Source organism: Anopheles funestus, chromosome 2RL, assembly GCF_943734845.2.
Source record: "Anopheles funestus chromosome 2RL, idAnoFuneDA-416_04, whole genome shotgun sequence".
Classification (NCBI taxonomy): Eukaryota; Metazoa; Arthropoda; class Insecta; order Diptera; family Culicidae; genus Anopheles; species Anopheles funestus.
In genome coordinates this window covers 52695761-52714157 of record NC_064598.1, presented here as the reverse complement: position 1 = coordinate 52714157, position 18397 = coordinate 52695761, and the positions used below count along the sequence as shown (strand labels likewise).

Below are 18397 nucleotides of genomic sequence, written 5' to 3'. Positions count from 1 at the left end.
TGGATCAATTTGTTATTAGAACTAGAATTGTTTACATATCTTACGATCGCGAATACTTTTCAGGCAATATGCAAACATTCCGCGACTTCCTGCGCTGCGATAAATTTTTCTGAGCATTCGAAACGATTCCATCGACTGAAAATGCTACCCATTGCGATGTGCAATAAAAATTTAAACTCAAAAAGCTTTTTAACGAAAATATCGGAACCCTACACAGTTTGACGAAATTAAATGTCAATTGACAGCTGACATTTGTTTGTTTGGAATATTGTTTTCGGGTTAGCTCTGCGCCACGAAAATCATACGCTGCTATTATAATTGTTAATTACGAGCTAATACCTGATAATTCGGCTAATAATACTCCAGCATGGGTTCAACGTTGGATATTGATCCAACATTCAAGCACGCGCTGAAACTGCTCCACTCACCCCATTCAGATGCGACGGAAAAAATACGTAATCTACTAGACGAGCTCATCAAGCAACGGTATGGTAGTGGAAAAACGCTCATTAACACCCTTAGTAAGAAACACCTGGCCGAGGAACCGTTGGCGGGAGGAAGCAATCTTTACGTACGAAAGCAGAAGGTGATTGAACCAAAACCCATACCCATCATCAATGTAGATCCGGATCCGGAACCGATTGCGAGCGGTACGATCGAGTGTATAGTAAGTGCACCGGAAGCGCTGACCATACCACCGATGTCGTCTGGCTCGATCTTGATCTCCACATCCGACCTGGAGGGCAACGACGAAGATGATGATGTCGTCATGGAGGAAGATAAGCTGAAGGAACTGGAAGACTTGATGTGTGTGGTGTGTCGCTTAATGGATGTTAGTGCCCGAAACAGGTTGGTCGAATGTGCCGATTGTCACGCTCTATATCATCAGGACTGCCACAAGCCTGTTATTTCGGAGGTAGATGCTAACGACGAGGAGAATGCGTGGTATTGTACCATGTGCCGCAACAAGCAGACGATCAACAAGGTTTTGACTACTGCGTTGGTAGCTACGCCACCGATTACTATAGCATCGTCACCGTCGCCTACTATTAGCAGTTCATCGTCAAAGTCAGCGTCACATACGAAAAGTGGCAGCAGCAAATCGGCCGAATCTTCGTCCAGCTCGGGTTCATCAAGCGGTAGCAAGCACAAGTCGTCCAAAAGCGGAAGTAAATCGTCCGATTCATCGCATGAGCGTGATAGGGACCGTGACCGTGACCGCGGTGAACGAGATCGAGACCGGGAACGAGATCGTGACCGCGATCGTGATCGTGATCGCGACCGTGATAGAGATCGCGAACGGTCATCCAAATCTTCGTCGGCCAGTGGTGGAGGTGGTTCGTCCTCATCCAGCAGCGCTGGTAATGCTGCCTCCGGTACCGGTAATTCCGTTGGCACACCGAGCATAAACATAATCAGTGCCGATAAGCGACTGCAAATGATGAAGAAAAAGGCTGCCAAAATGCAAGACAGCAAACGCAAGCATAAATAGGTAAAACTTTCGGCGTTCCATTCCAGATCGTACATGAGGTGAAAAACACATTACAAGATTAAGGAATGATCATAAATCCATTATTTACTAAAAGTTAAACACTTCAGTGATATGTGTATGGTAATTGAGATGAGAAAATGAAACTAAGCCTTTTTGCAAATTAAAATAAAGGTAGGTAAAGGTAGAATGTTAGACCGAACATTAGTATATACGATTTCGTATAGTTTGTCTGTATTTGTACGTGAGACCATATCGTAGTATATCGGTGTACGTGCGTTACAGTGCGCTCAGATCTATTAGTTGAACTTGGTGATATAAATAGTAACAGCTTTCAAAAAGGATTCCAAAACATTTAGATTAAATAACTTATTGTTCATAACACGGTACACATTAGTGTGTTCTTTTGAAACGGAAGAAAAATCAATAAAGTTAACAATGTGAGTAGGTTTACCAAAAATGGAAAATGGTAAATGGTTAATGGTAAATTTGAATAAAATTTTGAAATTGATCGTAATAAATACAAATATAAATTCAAGTTTGTTATTCCCTTAAGTCATATTCATTAACTGTATTGTAAAACATACAAAGCTGCGAAAAGAAGAAAAGTGAAGTACCCGAGGTAGGTATATGTTATGCAAATTTTATACCCCCCGTTTGTATAAGTTCAAAAAAAATAATTAGAAAAACAATCCCAATAAAGTATGATAAGTTCGAACAATCAGCCAAGTACACTCCACGTGTTTGCAACTAGTCAAACGCAGTGCACTGTATAAATAAGCCAGTGCGCATGTATATACACATGACAGTGGTTATACATAGTTCTTGTTCGGCAGCCGAGCAGTGAAGACCTACTTTTATGCACTGGACGCCTCAATCTTCAAATTTTCGCTGTGGAAAAAGAGGCATGGTTGGAGCTCAGAATTTCCACAGAATAACACTAGTATAAGAAAAAGAAAGTTGTGTAAAAAGGCGTGTAATTGATGCAACGGAGTGGCATTGTTTATTTTATCGGCAAATTCGTTTGAATGGAGGAAAAACTCCATGCTAAAAAGGACATTTTAAAGCTTCATTCCCAAGTGCCAAACTTGCTTTTAATTTGTACTAGCTTTGAAGACAACAACGCAGTAAAGTGTAGTGGACAAAGATTAATAAAACAAAACTCAGTTTCCCAGTGCTCGATGTCTCGGTCGTAATCTAGAGTCACACATAATTTTCCACATTTAGTGCTGGGCTGGTGTGTAGTGTAGTTGGGCAGTGGAAAAGAAGTGAATTAAAAGCATTCGTCGATTGTATCACCACACGCATTGCGCACGCTGTGCCCGGTATAATTTTGCACACACAGGTCAGGAAGAAAAATTAACGCTCTAATCACCACACTGTCTCGACAGTTCGTTTAGCGCCAGGCAGCCAGCCAACCAACCAGCCAGGCAGTGTGTCCCGGAGAAACTTAAAGTACCGCCAGAACGCTTAGTGCAGCACCATTGCTTCCACCAGTGTGGGGTATGAAAACGCGCAAAAATCAATAATCAACCCTCCCTCTGGGATAGGCAGTAGCGTTATTTGTGTATGCGTGTGTTTGTGTTGCTTTTTTGCCTTATTGACTTGCCAACAGTTAAGCGGTAACGTTGTGAAATTAATAGTTCCATGCCAGAGAGCCTTATTGCCAGTAGCAGCAGGCAGGGTCAAGGATTAGTGGCAGTAACAGTAAGTGAAAAAGAACACACCCTAGAAAGCATACCGTGCTGCCGCATCTTACACCGGAATGTCATCAACATCGGCCGAAAAGACATTCGTTGCTAAAGGAAACGAAGGTACCACCGACAAGCCACCTGCCACGCTTGATCCAAGTGTGCCGAAGAAAATTATCAGCGCCATACCAAAGCAAAGGTTCGTTTGGGTGTATGTTCGTTTTTCCTTCCTGGGATTACCATTCCATTGTGTGTGTGTGTGTTTGTGTGCGGGACTATGGGTAATTGTTTGTAGAGCTGTGTCGTACCAGGATGGAAAGGACCTCGTGTTTTTTATAGCTTATTTTAGTGGCAAAAAAGTAAATTAATGATAGCAAATTTTCCCCCGGCAGGATACCTGAATGTTGTTTGAGGCAAAGGTACATGGGGTCGGTTTTTTTCCCCTACAGCATAGAAAGCAAGGATAGAACGCGAATTTTTGTTTTGAGAGAACGTTACACGAGTTTCCAGAGTGATGAGAGCGTTTCCGTATCACAAAACGGAGAGATCTGAGAGAGCGACAGTTCGCCGAGAGCCATCCTTTACATGAACGATTCATTACCTCCGTTCGTTGACCGCGTTCGAGCGCTAGAGGACACGCGTGCTCGGGGTTTGAATTTTCCCACCGTGTGTAGTACGGTTACCATTACCTTACCGGGGGAAAAGTGTGTTTGTTTTGGATGTTGCTCGGCCGGCAGCCGGACGCACCACATGGCCATTCGCTTACCGATCGCCAGTACTTCGGTTTTAGTGTGCGGCACATCGATGTGTTGGTGCCGGCCGGTGCATAAGCATCGTTTTTCCGTCCGGAGCCGGAGAGCACGTGCTTACCGGAAGCGAGCCTTCACCTTACTGATGCGTTTCAGTTACCAACTACCGGAATGTTATCGTACGATGAGTGTGATTTTGGTCAATAGTATTGCATTGGAACTCTTATAAAAAATGAAATAGTAAAGTATAATGATAAATAATTAAACCATGATTAATGTGAGATTTTCTCATAACTTATGTATACAGGTTACAAAAAATTAGCTATCAGACAATTTTTTATTCCAGGTTCACTCTTGTAGCCTTCTGTCTAGTGTAAAAAGGTTTAATAAAACGATCCGTCACGACGATATTATTAGGCTTGCACCCTTTGCCCTTTGCGGCTTAATTTTTTACAATTTAAAAAAAAATAACTGAAACACTCCAGAAACATATAGAACGTTATGTATACGAAATATGAGCTATAATTATAGTCTACCGTCTAAATAATACATGCGACGGGCAGTAAGAAAACATGGAACAAGTATGTGGCCAAATATAGGGCAGACACTTGTGGCGGCTCCCATCAGGCCCATTCCACTACGCTCTACACACTAAAAATAGCTTAATAAACGAGTGTTTGCCATTGAACAAGTGAGTTAAAATGGGAACCGCCGTCTCGTGTTACATGCGTAATGTGTCGTTCCATACATCATCATCTTCAAGCGGTCGCCCAATAGTGCTGCATCAATCTTTACAATCGCCTGAAACGGTCAAGTGGAAGTCACTCATTTTCTCAAACATATATCTAAAATTTATTAAGAATAGTAAAAAAAAAATAAATAACCGGCATGACCTAACAGGTCGTTGCGCCACGAAGGGAAACCTTATTTTCTTCCCATTATCCTCCAGAGACATACCGCTGCCTATCTGGCCAACAGTGGTATATCGTTCACTTTCGACACGAATGTCAATATTGGTTTAGTTCAAAATGCTGGTGGATTATCTAATCAGACACCTTTCGCATGGCAAATTGCACAACTTCATTCATTCTGGCGTTGGAGTGATGATGTCATCCCAAAACCGTGCCCATTTCTTCGATTCCAATCAAACACTCGTTCCGTTTCCGGTTATCTGGGACTGATAAGAAATTGTGACCTAATATGGATCGTCCAATCTAATCCATCTCTTAGATAAGAGTGGATACAGTGTCATGGAAATATATCACTTTACTACACTCATCAAACGAACTGTAAAGAATCGAGACGTAAAACCTTTATTTGAACCAAAGAAACACTTTGGTTGTAGAAGTTCTTTAAGCTCTATGTTTGGGGCGTTCTCTTGGCTACGTGGTTACGGAGTTCTATCTAAGCCCCCTGTTATGATGTAACCGTGCCGACGAACCGCATGGTAACGGTTATAGCAGGACAATGGTAGGGAAATATAAACAAACCATGACAGGATAGGGTAGGATGTAGGCACCTTGGCTGTCAAAGTGACAAATAGGAATTTCGAACATGATCGAAAGGGCAATGATCGGAGCGAAGCGAGAGCGCAACGGCCATCGCGGGAAAAAAAGGGATATAAGGAGCGTGCGTAGGGCAAACGGCCTCTGCGCATTATAAACCGTCCAAGTACCGCGTTTTTAAAAACCCCGCCACAGAGTAAAATAAAAGTGTTATACGAATTATAACATATTGATTGTTGCGTCGTTATTTAAACGGTAAATCACGGGCGTAGAGAGTTGCGTTTGCAACATTTTTTTAAAAACGCGATTGTTACGTTATTACAACGCGTAGTTACATTATTACAACGCGTAGTTTATCGCGATTCATAACTCGTTACGTCGTGAGTGTAAGTGAAGTGAAGCTTGCAGAATGTCCCGTACACCGATCCCGAATCAAGGAGCGCCTATTTGCGAAGGGCTGGAGCTGCTTCCCCCCTCCGTCAGTAGACCAAGCAGCATCCGTGGATCCGGCAGGAACAGCACAGATCCGTTGGCCAATTCAACGATCAGGCCTACGGAAGCTGGACGGGCATCATCGAGGCCATCCTCGAGGGCGTCATCTACGCGAAATGAGACACTGAACGAGTTAGTAAGGAGAGCTCGCGAAGCCAAGCGCGAGCTGCAAGCGATCGAACGTGAAATAGCGGAAGTTGTGGTGGACACAACTTCGTCGATTGCTGAAAAGGAAGACGAAATTGATCAGTGGCTACGTGATACGGACCGTATAGGTGAAACTGATCAAAGGCAACCAGTGGTTCGTGCCCAAGCCACCGCCAAAAGGCCGGTACAACCGCAGAGTAGTTTCCTCCCGCCTTACATTATCGATGTGCCGCCAAGGAATACGTCCGTAAGGAACCCCGCAGCACGATCTACGGCGATCGAGGAGGAAATGGAGAGGATAGACAAGCAGTGCGAACAACAGCTGCTTGAAGAGAGATTGCTCGCAATTGAACGATGTGAGCAACGCCGTATGGCCGAAAAGAAACGGCTGCTGGAAGAATCTATGCGTCCGACTACAAGCAGTCCAAAGCCGCGTGTTGAACCATATAGACCGGCCGTTAGTTTTGTGCCTATTAAGCCGGCAGAAACTACACGACAATCGGCATATAACAATACAACTAGTTTTCCGACGTTTAGTCAGTGCCAGATCTCGGCGAGAAAGTGCACGAGCAAAGAGCTTCCAGCATTCAGTGGCAACCCGAAGGAGTGGATGGCCTTCATATCGTATTACGAGCACTCCACTGCGATATGCGGCTATACCAACGGAGAGAACATGCTGCGGCTACAAGCGTGTTTGAAAGGGAAGGCGCGTGAAGCAGTTGCCAGCTGTTTGTTGTATCCTGACAGCGTTCCGGAGGCCATCGAGATCCTGAAGGAGTGTTATGGACGTCCTGAACTAGTGGTGAACACGCTGATGGCCAACATAAGACGCACGCCGCCTATAAAGGACGACAGCTTCGACACGTTGGTGGATTATGGTGTGGCTGTGCGGAATTTCTGCGCATCTATTACGGGTTCCGGACTGCACAACTACTTTGATGGAGGACCGCTGTTAGAGGAGCTCGTGGACAAGCTGCCGCCGTACGTGAGGCTGAACTGGTATTACTACCAAAACGGTCATACGCACGTCACTTTGGCGACATTCAACGAATGGACGAAGGAGCTAGTGCGCGCTGCCAGCAGAGGGGTCAAGCATACTAGCGGTCGTAAGGATGTAAAAACTGACACTAGCCATCGTCAGCACGACCGTAAGTACGCTCACCAAAACGTTCATTCCACAGGTCCAGTAATAAAACCAGCAGCCAAACCAACAGTGGCTGAGGGTGATACTAAGCGTTGCGATGGATGTCAGGAGAGTGGCCATGAATTGTCCGATTGCAGTAAACTCCAGAGCATGAGTGTCAGTTCTCGTTGGACACTCATTAAGCGTGAAGGCATTTGCAGGACGTGTCTCCGCAAACATCAAGGTTCTTGCACGGTTGACGCGTTATGTGGAGTAAGTGGATGCGAACGTCGGCATCATCGATTGCTGCACTCAGCGAACAGCAACCAGTTCCATCCTGGCACCCGACAGGAAGCAGGTCGGGTTAATACTAACTGCAACGTGCACGCTGCTGCATCCGGAGGTGTGATGCTGAAGTATGTTCCGGTTACGCTTCACGGTAATGGTACGAAGGTTGACACCATCGCACTTCTCGACGACGGATCCTCGGCCACTTTCATGGAGCATGATCTGCTCAGAGAGCTGGGGATTAGTGGCAAACCTCGCCCTTTGTGTATATCGTGGACCGGGAACCAGACCAGAGTCGAGGACGAGTCAGTGGAATTATCCGTGAAGATATCCGGCACCGGGGCATCCAATGTGTACGACATGCCTGCGGTACATACTGTTCGTACTCTCGGGCTGAGTAAGCAGTCATTGATACCGGCGCAGTTAGCAGCCAAATATAAGCATCTGATGGGACTGCCGTTACCGTCATTTAAAAATGCTGCAGCAAGAGTGCTCATTGGTGTAGACAATTATTTCCTGTCCCAAACGCTAAAAACCGTCGAGAGAGGGGCAGATGAGCCAGCAGCATCGAAGACCCGACTTGGTTGGGTAGTATATGGACCATGCAAAACTTCGACAGACACGGCAGATACCGTTAAAGACATGAACGTGCATATTTGTCCCTGCAATAAAGAAAGGGATGATGAAATGGATCGAGCGTTAAGGAGATACTTCTCTTTTGAGTCGTTGGGAGTGTATCATCCTGCTAAGTCCTTACGCTCCGATGATGAAGAACGCGCGCTCAACATTCTTACTTCCACCGTGCGGCTACTAGACAGACGCTATGAAGCAGGTCTCCTGTGGAAATTTGAATCTACCAAGCTGCCAGATAGCCGTGCAATGGCGTTGAAGCGTCATGACTGCTTGGAACGAAAGTTACGCCGCGACCCAGTGCTAGCTCAAGCAATGCACACAAAAATCCAGGAGTACGAACAGAGCGGGTATATTAGAAAACTCTCCCAGACTGAGCAAAGCATCAAAGAGCCACATGATTGGTATTTACCGATCTTTCCCGTCATCAATCCGAACAAGCCGGGAAAAGTTCGAATTGTGTTTGATGCTGCGGCTAAAGTAAATGGAATCAGTCTAAACTCTGTTCTACTTACAGGACCGGACCAGCTCGTAGGACTACTGACTGTCCTTTATAAATTCCGCGAGTATAAGGTTGCAGTGACCGGGGACATACGCGAAATGTTTTTTCAAGTTCGCATGAACAAGCGCGACCAACGTAGCCAAATGTTTTTCTGGAACGACGGGAAAATTGGCAGCACACCACAAGCATATGTACTATGTGTGATGACATTTGGAGCCGCATGTTCGCCCAGCACTGCCCATTATGTAAAAAATACCAATGCTGATCGGTTTCTTGACGGATATCCACGGGCAGTCGAGTGCATTAAATATGAGCACTATGTGGATGACATGCTCGCCAGCATAGAAACCGAGGAAGAAGCCATTAAATTAGCACGTGATGTCCGTTTCGTTCACTCACAGGGCGGATTTGAAATCCGTAATTGGCTATCCAATTCAGCAAGAGTGAAGACCACGATGAACGGCACTGATTCGGAAAGCAACAACGTACCCATCGAAATGGAAATGGCCACAGAAAAGGTGCTTGGCATGTGGTGGAACACGGAGACGGATGTGTTCACCTTTAAAATCTCCAAACGATACGATCCGCAACTGATATTCGACGGTAGAGCACCTACAAAGAGAGAGATATTACGCCTTTTAATGTCAATTTATGATCCCATGGGTTTAATCGGTCACCTGTTAATGTACCTGAAAATCCTACTTCAAGAGGTCTGGCGTACTAAGATCATGTGGGACGAAGAAATCGTTGGTATCTTGCTTGAGAAGTGGCACGTGTGGTTATCCGTTCTACCCAGCATACAAGAAGTGAGCATTCCCAGATGTTACCGACTAACCACGACGGCCAAAGGCACGACAGTAGAACTACACGTCTTTTGTGATGCGAGCGAAAACGGAATGGCTGCTGTCGCCTATTTTAGGTTTGAAGGAAGTGGGTTGATAGAGTGTGCATTGGTGGGCTCGAAGACAAAGGTCGCTCCGTTGACGTTTACGTCCATACCACGGTTGGAGCTACAGGCTGCAGTACTAGGGGCTCGCTTAGCAAACACGATAAAAACTTCACATCGTCTACATATCACACGTGAAGTCTTTTGGACTGATTCGAAGACGGTCATGTGCTGGATCAATTCGGACCATCGCAGATACAGTCAGTTTGTCGCCGTACGTATAAGCGAGATTGTAGAAACGACAAATGCAGCTAACTGGAATTGGATATCCACCAAGACCAATGTAGCCGACGAGGGCACTAAGTGGCAAAAACTACCCGACCTTAATCCAGGCAGCAGATGGTTCCGCGGACCCGATTTCCTCTGGAAACCAACCAACCTGTGGCCGAATACTACGATGGAATCGAGTGAGACGGATGAAGAAGTGCGCCACCAGTTGCTTCATCACACACTAGACTCACCGCTGATAGATTTCACTCGATTTTCTAAGTGGAAGAGACTGCAGAGGACAGTTGCGTACGTTTACCGTTTTATGCGTAACTGTCAAGCAAGAACATCGAAGGGGGCCAAGCAAACTGGAGCGTTGGCGCAAGAAGAATTGGAGTTTGCGGAATATGCAATATACCGACAAATTCAAAACGAAGAATATGCGGATGATCTTCGGCGACTAAGCGATGGTGAGCTACAAAGGCATCCGTGGAAGCAGCCAATTAAAAAATCGAGCACGTTATATAAACTGAGTCCGTTAGTCGACAAGCACGGAATCCTTCGTATGAAGGGAAGGATCGACAAATGCGTGTGGGTTGGCGATGATACAAAAAGACCGATTATAATTCCAAATCGTCACTATGTAACCGGCCTGTTGATCAGCTGGTTTCACGAAAACTATCGGCATGCAAACCATCAAACGGCGATTAATGAAATTCGGTTAAAGTACCATATCCCACAACTGAAAGCCACCTATAGCCGAGTGTGCCGTAATTGTCAACACTGCAAGGTGCATCGTGCTGTTCCACAGAATCCTGCGATGGGAAATCTACCATATCAGCGATTGGCCGCATTTCAACACCCTTTCTCCTACACCGGAATCGACTATTTCGGACCGATGATCGTCGCAGTGGGCCGAAGGACTGAAAAACGGTGGGGAGTCATTTTTACTTGCCTCACTACCAGAGGCATTCACATCGAGGTTGCGAACAGCCTTTCCACCGATTCTTGCATTTTCGCAATCCGCAATTTTACGGCCAGGAAGGGTATGCCGCTGGAATTTGTTAGTGATCGAGGCACTAACTTTGTCGGCGCATCGCGCGAGCTTAAGGAAGCGTGTGCGCTAATCGATTTGGAGCGGTTGATGGCTGAGTTTGTGCACCCTGGGACGAAATGGACGTTCAACCCACCAGCAGCACCCCACTTTGGCGGGTCATGGGAGCGACTGATCCAATCAGTGAAGAAAACGCTTTCGTCCTTCAATCTACCCCATCACCCCACAGATGAGCTGCTCCGGGCTAGGTTGAGTGAAGTCGAGCTGATAGTGAATTCGCGGCCACTGACGGATGTTCCGGTTGAGGACGAGGCCGATCCACCACTAACGCCTAATCACTTTATTTTAGGAAGTTCAAACGGAAGCAAGCCACCGATACCGTTCGATGATTCCATCCCATCTGTACGTAGGTCCTGGAAGTCAGCACAACAGTTTGCAGATATGTTTTGGAAACGATGGGTGAACGAGTACCTACCGACGTTGACGAGACGGACAAAGTGGTTTCAGCCGACTAAACCGCTGGAGGAGGGCGACCTGGTGCTGATCGCAGACGGGAACAATCCTAGAAACTGCTGGCCAAAGGGACGGATTGTCAAAGTGTGTCGTACTATCGACAATCAGGTGCGTCGCGTGACGGTACAAACGTTAAGTGGTTTATTGGAGAGGCCAGCGGTGAATATCGCACTATTGGACGTCGGCACAACGAAGGTAGGCCACTAAAGTGGCATACCGGTGGGGAGAATGTTATGATGTAACCGTGCCGACGAACCGCATGGTAACGGTTATAGCAGGACAATGGTAGGGAAATATAAACAAACCATGACAGGATAGGGTAGGATGTAGGCACCTTGGCTGTCAAAGTGACAAATAGGAATTTCGAACATGATCGAAAGGGCAATGATCGGAGCGAAGCGAGAGCGCAACGGCCATCGCGGGAAAAAAAGGGATATAAGGAGCGTGCGTAGGGCAAACGGCCTCTGCGCATTATAAACCGTCCAAGTACCGCGTTTTTAAAAACCCCGCCACAGAGTAAAATAAAAGTGTTATACGAATTATAACATATTGATTGTTGCGTCGTTATTTAAACGGTAAATCACGGGCGTAGAGAGTTGCGTTTGCAACACCCCCAGTCGATTCGCTTACAAACCGGCTACTATTCCCATGGGCATGCATCTGGCTTCGTGATAAAAATACATAAAAAAAACTCTGATGCGAGTTGTAGACATGACCCACTCTAATTTCTTTAAGCCACAGAGAGTAAAAAAAGAGTTTCAAAACATAGTTGAAAATATTATTAATTGTAAAAATTAAACAGAAACTGTGCCAAGCCATATTGATTTTAAATGTACTTATACGCACCAACACCCATTAAACAATCTGGTCATACTCGATGCCACAACATCAGGTGTACAGCAAACAATGTGAAAGTAAATAAACAAATGTTTCTTAACAGGAAATGTGGCTTGATATGTTATGACTCCACAGTAGCATAGCTCATTGTCGATTTGAACAATTAGCTGTGTGTTGTCCCAAGTAGCCAAATTAATAAAAATGCAACCATAACGCTGCTTGCAGGCTGCTTAACGAAAAAACGAACCTTGCCCGAACCTTGGGCCCGTTTAAACTGCACACCGTACTCGATGGAACTGTGGAGCTTGTTACTGGTCGGTTAATGGTTCGTTATGAAACTATAAGGTCCATCAATAAGCACACGGTACTTGATGGAACTATGGGGCTTCTTATTGGTCGGTTAGTGGTTCGTAATGGAACTACAAGGCTCAACAATCGGCATCGCAAAACGACGCCATTTGGTCTTAAAAGTGGAATTTATTAATACAATGTATTCCCAAAGTATAAAAAATCGGTGGAAATTTAACGTAAACGCGATCAAATGAAACTGCTGTCGTCTTCTGTGCGTTAATGTAAACGTTTCTTGTGTCGTTTATTTTACCTCAAATGATAAGTTTTGCCTTGACTGCTAACTGCTAACAGTTTCTTATGCCCTAAAGCGTCCACAGTTTCAACGATGTTAAACGGCATCTTTCGACATTCAAAGAAAATATTGTGATTGTGACTGATGTCTGGACGATGTATAAATGCAACTCCAAGCAGAAATGAGTAATTTTTTCATAATTCATGTTGTTTTTTATAATATAATAATATAATAACATGAATAATAATAATAATAATAATAATAATAATAATAATAATAATAATAATAATAATAATAATAATAATAATAATAATAATAATAATAATAATAATAATAATAATAATAATATTATAATCTTACTTGAAAATAAAACTTGCATAGACACTTTCTTTAACATTTTGTCGTCCAGGCTGCTTAAGGGTCGGTTAAAAGTACGACGAACTTTGAAGCTGTTCATCTACTGCAAAAGTCGTATTAGAGAAGCGATCTTTAGCGTGCTCAAATTAGCTGCTTAAGATAATTTGGCTATTTGGGGTGCTATTTCAGGTATTATCTATCTTAACCTAAGTTACTAAATAAGCCTCGAATTAATGAAAAATGTCGTAAACTTCAGCAGTCAACGGTTAATGGTCTATTGATACTGATCGTCAATCAATCAATCAATCAATAAAGATCACATTGATCGTATATCAACTCACACGACAATATATTAACGGACATGTCAAAAAATGAACATAAAGCGTATGTAGAAGACTTTGGTGACATCTTCCTTCTCCGACTATTGAACAAAGCAAAACTGCCCAAGCTTTTTCTAATCCTCCATAAGATGTTCTCCTATATTCTCTATTAGGTACAGTTCGGCTGTCATTACTAAATCTGAAAACAAACCATTGTTCTGGGCTTATTTGTGGACACACATGTATCATATCCTTTTCACACTTGCTCTCTTGTGTGTTATAGATTTCAAAGTCTGCTCCATTCTTATTAACTATCCTCCAATATAGGAAAAAAAATTCAACAAATTTTGAATTTACATACATCAGATCTCCCCAACCGTTCAAATAGACATGGAGCGACATTTCTCATCGTGTAATTTATCAAACGTAGTTTCAAGACATCCATCGTCATTATACGTCGAAATCCTCTGTATGAATTTTCTCTGTATGTTCTGGACATTTAATTACCTTTTTGGACCTATTTGAAAATTTACTTGAAATGTTACTAATAACTTAACAAATAACTCAATCAATCTCTTATGTTATGCGTAGACAACAATTGCTCAAATGGAACGGTTGGGGCTACAAGGACTCGCGCTTTCTCTATCAGGATGGAACGATCGTTTTCACTGGCGATAGGTAAGGATACCGTGAACACTACAATCCCTTTTGATAACGATTTCAACAATGCACATTTTCTCTCCCCTGCTCAAGATACCCAATCGGAGGAAAAGTTTCGCTGCCACACTTCCGTGACTATGTGATCGAAAACTTCAACGTTGATCTTTCCGATCGACGCGAGGGTGTGCCGGTACCGAACGAATTTCCCGCCCCGATACCTTGCCCGGAGTTTCTGCAAGATGTACGGCGACACGGTATCGATTGTACGCAGAACGGTGAAGATCGGTTGATCCGATGCCATGGGCAAACGTTGCACGACGTGCACATGATGCGCACGGGTACGTTCAAACGTATCCCGGATGTGGTACTGTTTCCAACGTCTCACGAGCAGGTAGAACGAATTGTCCACATCGCCAACAGGTACAATGTGGTGCTCATACCGTACGGTGGCGGTACTTCCGTGTCCGGTTCGGTAACCTGTCCGGAAGGTGAGACACGCCCGATTGCAGCGCTCGATACATCCCAGATGAATCGGATGCTGTGGATCGATCGGCCGAACCTGGTGGCCTGCTTCGAGGCAGGTATCGTTGGGCAGGACCTCGAGCGGGAATTGCGTCAGCTCGGTTTTACCGTCGGTCACGAACCGGACAGTTACGAGTTTTCCACGCTCGGCGGATGGGTGGCGACACGGGCCTCCGGTATGAAGAAGAACGTGTACGGTAACATCGAGGATCTGTTGGTGCGTGTAAAAATGGTAACCAGCAAGGGTGTGTTGGAACGCAGCTTAGCAGTACCGCGTGTATCCTGTGGGCCTGACTTTAACCATCTCGTGCTCGGCTCGGAAGGCACGTTAGGCGTCATCACGGAGGTGGTCATAAAGATACGTCCACTACCACAGGTTAAGCGGTACGGTTCGCTCGTCTTTCCCGACTTCGGTTCCGGTGTTCGGTGTTTGCGCGAGGTTGCCCGGGAGCGTCTACAACCGGCCAGCATACGACTGATCGATAACGAACAGTTCGTGTTTGGACAGGCGCTTAAAATACCGGGCGGCCCATTTGCAACGGCTGCCGAAAAGCTGAAGAAGGTGTATCTAACGCGCGTGAAACGGTTACAGTTGGATCGTATCGCAATCGCGACACTGCTGTTCGAAGGCCACGACGACCAGGTGAAGCAACACGAGGCGAAGATCTTCGCCATCGCCAAACGTCACGGTGGTTTCTCGGCCGGTAGCAGCAACGGTGAAAAGGGTTACATTCTCACCTTCGTCATCGCGTATATCAGGGTGAGTGCGTACGGGACATGGGGGGTTTAGGTCAGCCCGTACAATTAGAAGCCATTCGATAAATGTGCATCGTGTAACGGCAGTCAAGTGCACTTCACCAACAGGCGAGCGGTTGTACAATGGGTGGTGGAGAGATAGTTGCATCAAATGCATTGCAAATAAGACAATAGCCTGGTTTATTTGGTTGTGGACAATCGGAAACGGCTAATGGTGTACTTGTGGCATTTGCACTCTCTAGTGTGACTAAGCAAACTGTTAACTAATCACCCTCAAATCTCATTCTCCACATCTTTCCAGGACCTGGCCTTGGACTACAGCATCGTGGCCGAATCGTTCGAAACCTCCGTCTCGTGGGATCGTTGCGAAGCACTTTGTACCAACGTAAAAAGCTGCGTCCGAAAGGTATGAAGGTGTCTGACGTTGGCAGGCAAACGTAATCGCATTGTTTTGAAGTGCTTTCGAGTCGATAAGTAATCTTTACACGGCCACAGAAAACGAACTGTCAATGTACTAACTAAGGTAGATGTGACATGCGACAACTGTTGATAAGTGTCCATCCACCCCGGAATGAAGGTGTTAGATAAATTAACTATCCGCTAATAACCACTGAAACAGTGATGAGTGGGAAGATGTGTATAGATAATATTTACACGATTTGCACCGTGTGTGGGCCGTTAATGAATGTTCCAGTATTTGATTTCAAACTTTACCTTGGTAACATGTTTTTATTGTTTGGAGGAAAGATGCCGCATTTTTAAACACGCAAATGATTAATTACAGTATATTTACTGTTTCTTTTTAATATACAAGCAAATTATTAATTCAAAGAGATGGTAAAACGATATCGAATGAAAGCACAAGAAAATGATACGAAGCACATCAAACTACCATGCGTCTCCATTGTTGATGCCAAACTTCCCTTTCCATTCGCAGGAATGTGCCAAACACAACATTCAACACTACCTCATCTCGTGCCGGGTGACACAAACGTACGATGCCGGTGCATGTGTGTACTTTTACTTCGGCTTTAACCATGCCGGCTTCGCGAACCCCGTTACCATCTATGAGGAAATCGAGAACAAGGCTCGGGATGAAATCCTTGCATCCGGTGGTTCCATCTCGCATCATCACGGTGTCGGCAAGATTCGATCCCGGTGGTACCCGCAGAGCGTATCTGATGTGGGCGTACAGCTCTACAAAGCCACCAAGCGAGAGCTGGATCCAAACAACATCTTTGCTGCCGGAAATCTAATCCCGGCCGAATTGCGCGATGATCCCGAACCCGTCAGCCTGAAGGCGAAACTGTAAAAACGCACACGCGTCCAGGCAGCCAGACCTTGACAAAATCGCCTCACCGAACACGTTTAACATGCATGATAATAATAGCAACACGAAAACAAGAAAGCAAAAGCAAATATTTGTTCCACCGCTTCACAGGACAGAAGTGGTACAACGTGCAAACGGCCATTGTTGCTCGGTCACGATCACTTCCGTCCCATTGCCGGAAGCATGTGTTCGTCGCTTTCGTTACGTTCTGCGTTACGAGTGAAGGGTCATATTGTCCTTCTGTCCCTCCCCAATGAGGCAGCATCTAGTTAACAAACATTCCATGCCAAACCCTCCCCGTAGTGGCTTGCTAAATCTAGTAAATTTATGTTCCCATGTTAAATGGTGTTTTGTTTTGCTTATTTTTATAAAAAAAAAATGCTGATAGTATGAATTTTATGGTGCAACAGTTAGATTATAGTATGAATTACTGTGTGAATAATTTTGCTAGCGCAATTTTCCATGTACTATGCGGAAACGGTTTTTTCCATAACAAAACAAAAAACTTCACTTTGTGTTGCGAATTGAGAAACAATAAAATCTAATATAAATTTACATCATACAATTAATTGTATTATTATAACACGGCCCAAATTAAACACGTCATTCAAATCAAAAAGTGACGCAAACCGAGCAGGAGAAGAGAGAATAAATACCGAAAAGTATAATTAACGTTAAAGATATACGGTAAGGGGAGTCTATTTTTCCTACCTACCATTCACACTTCTTATCAAGTATTGCATTATCTGTCATTGCGCGTATTGGTTGCGGTATAAACCATCCGTAATAAATAATTTATTACTGCAGTTCATTAGGGGAATGGTTTTCAATTCTATTTTGCAAAGTCTGTTTAAAGACGGTATTTGAATGGACAATCGTTCAGTTGAACCGATGCGATAGCGCGTGCGATAAGCAAGTTCTAAATAATACGCTCGGTCTCGGTTAAAAACTTCCCTGAAGCGTGTATCCACCTATGCAGGGCTAAATATTCACCTTACACCAACTAAAATTGCACAAAACTAGACCGAAATCGTCATTTTTGATTTTGCTGGAGCAAAATAAGTTTTTTTTTTAACATATGACATTCTTCGTTTGGTTCGTACGAGTAGCATTTAAATTATATTACCATGTGTTTGGTTGTTCTTTTCTCCCAGTAGCACCATCTGGTGGTGAGTTACGTTGAGCATGCTTGAAATATTTCAAGGTGTCATTTTGAATTTTGAACGAGAAGGAATTATTGGTTTGAACCTGTGAATTCTTTCAAACGGATCAACGAAGTTTTTTTTAATGTGTGATGTAAAGAAACTGTGTTACTAAAAAAATTGAGATATCTTGAATTGTGATAATACATTACGGTTAAATACGCGATACCACTAAAAGAGATTTATGGCAAAAGAGTCCATATTATTGATCCAAAAAAAAAAAAAGATTTTTGGAAAAAATCTGATGCGTATTGCATAGATTCAGGCGTATTGCAGATGCGTTGCAAAATGATTCAATTTATTTGTGCATTGCTTAAAATTTAAATTATAAGTGTTAAAAAATATATATTTCTGTTGCTATTAATTCATTTTCTTTAAAATTATAATAGCAGCACATGGGAGGTGGTATTAGAAAATTAATAATAAATTAAAAACAATGTAATACTGTGACAAATAGGTCATAATTAATTGAAAATGTTTATTTTAATTTTATT

General features: G+C 44.1%; 2 protein-coding genes across 2 annotated transcripts; both read left to right on the top strand.

The window, feature by feature from the left end:
• The first annotated feature begins 233 nt into the window (after nt 1–233).
• LOC125760811 (integrator complex subunit 12-like) lies at nt 234–1598 on the top strand. The gene has a single exon (XM_049421330.1). It carries the CDS (start codon nt 368–370, stop codon nt 1490–1492), a length of 1125 nt encoding a protein of 374 aa, XP_049277287.1. The 5' UTR covers nt 234–367; the 3' UTR covers nt 1493–1598.
• Nucleotides 1599–1723: 125 nt separating this feature from the next.
• Nucleotides 1724–17266, top strand: LOC125760793 (alkyldihydroxyacetonephosphate synthase). The gene is made up of 5 exons (XM_049421304.1): nt 1724–3379; nt 14025–14111; nt 14187–15375; nt 15673–15777; nt 16309–17266. Exons 1-5 carry the CDS (start codon nt 3255–3257, stop codon nt 16681–16683), a joined length of 1881 nt encoding a protein of 626 aa, XP_049277261.1. The 5' UTR covers nt 1724–3254; the 3' UTR covers nt 16684–17266.
• Nucleotides 17267–18397: the final 1131 nt, after the last annotated feature.

Coding starts and splice junctions, on each gene's coding strand:
- LOC125760811 (XM_049421330.1), top strand. CDS start 368: ATGGGTTCAACGTTGGATATTGATCCAACATTCAAGCACGCGCTGAAA.
- LOC125760793 (XM_049421304.1), top strand. CDS start 3,255: ATGTCATCAACATCGGCCGAAAAGACATTCGTTGCTAAAGGAAACGAA. Junction 14,112..14,186: donor ATCGTTTTCACTGGCGATAG/GTAAGGATACCG, acceptor CCCCTGCTCAAG/ATACCCAATCGGAGGAAAAG. Junction 15,778..16,308: donor TAAAAAGCTGCGTCCGAAAG/GTATGAAGGTGT, acceptor TTCCATTCGCAG/GAATGTGCCAAACACAACAT.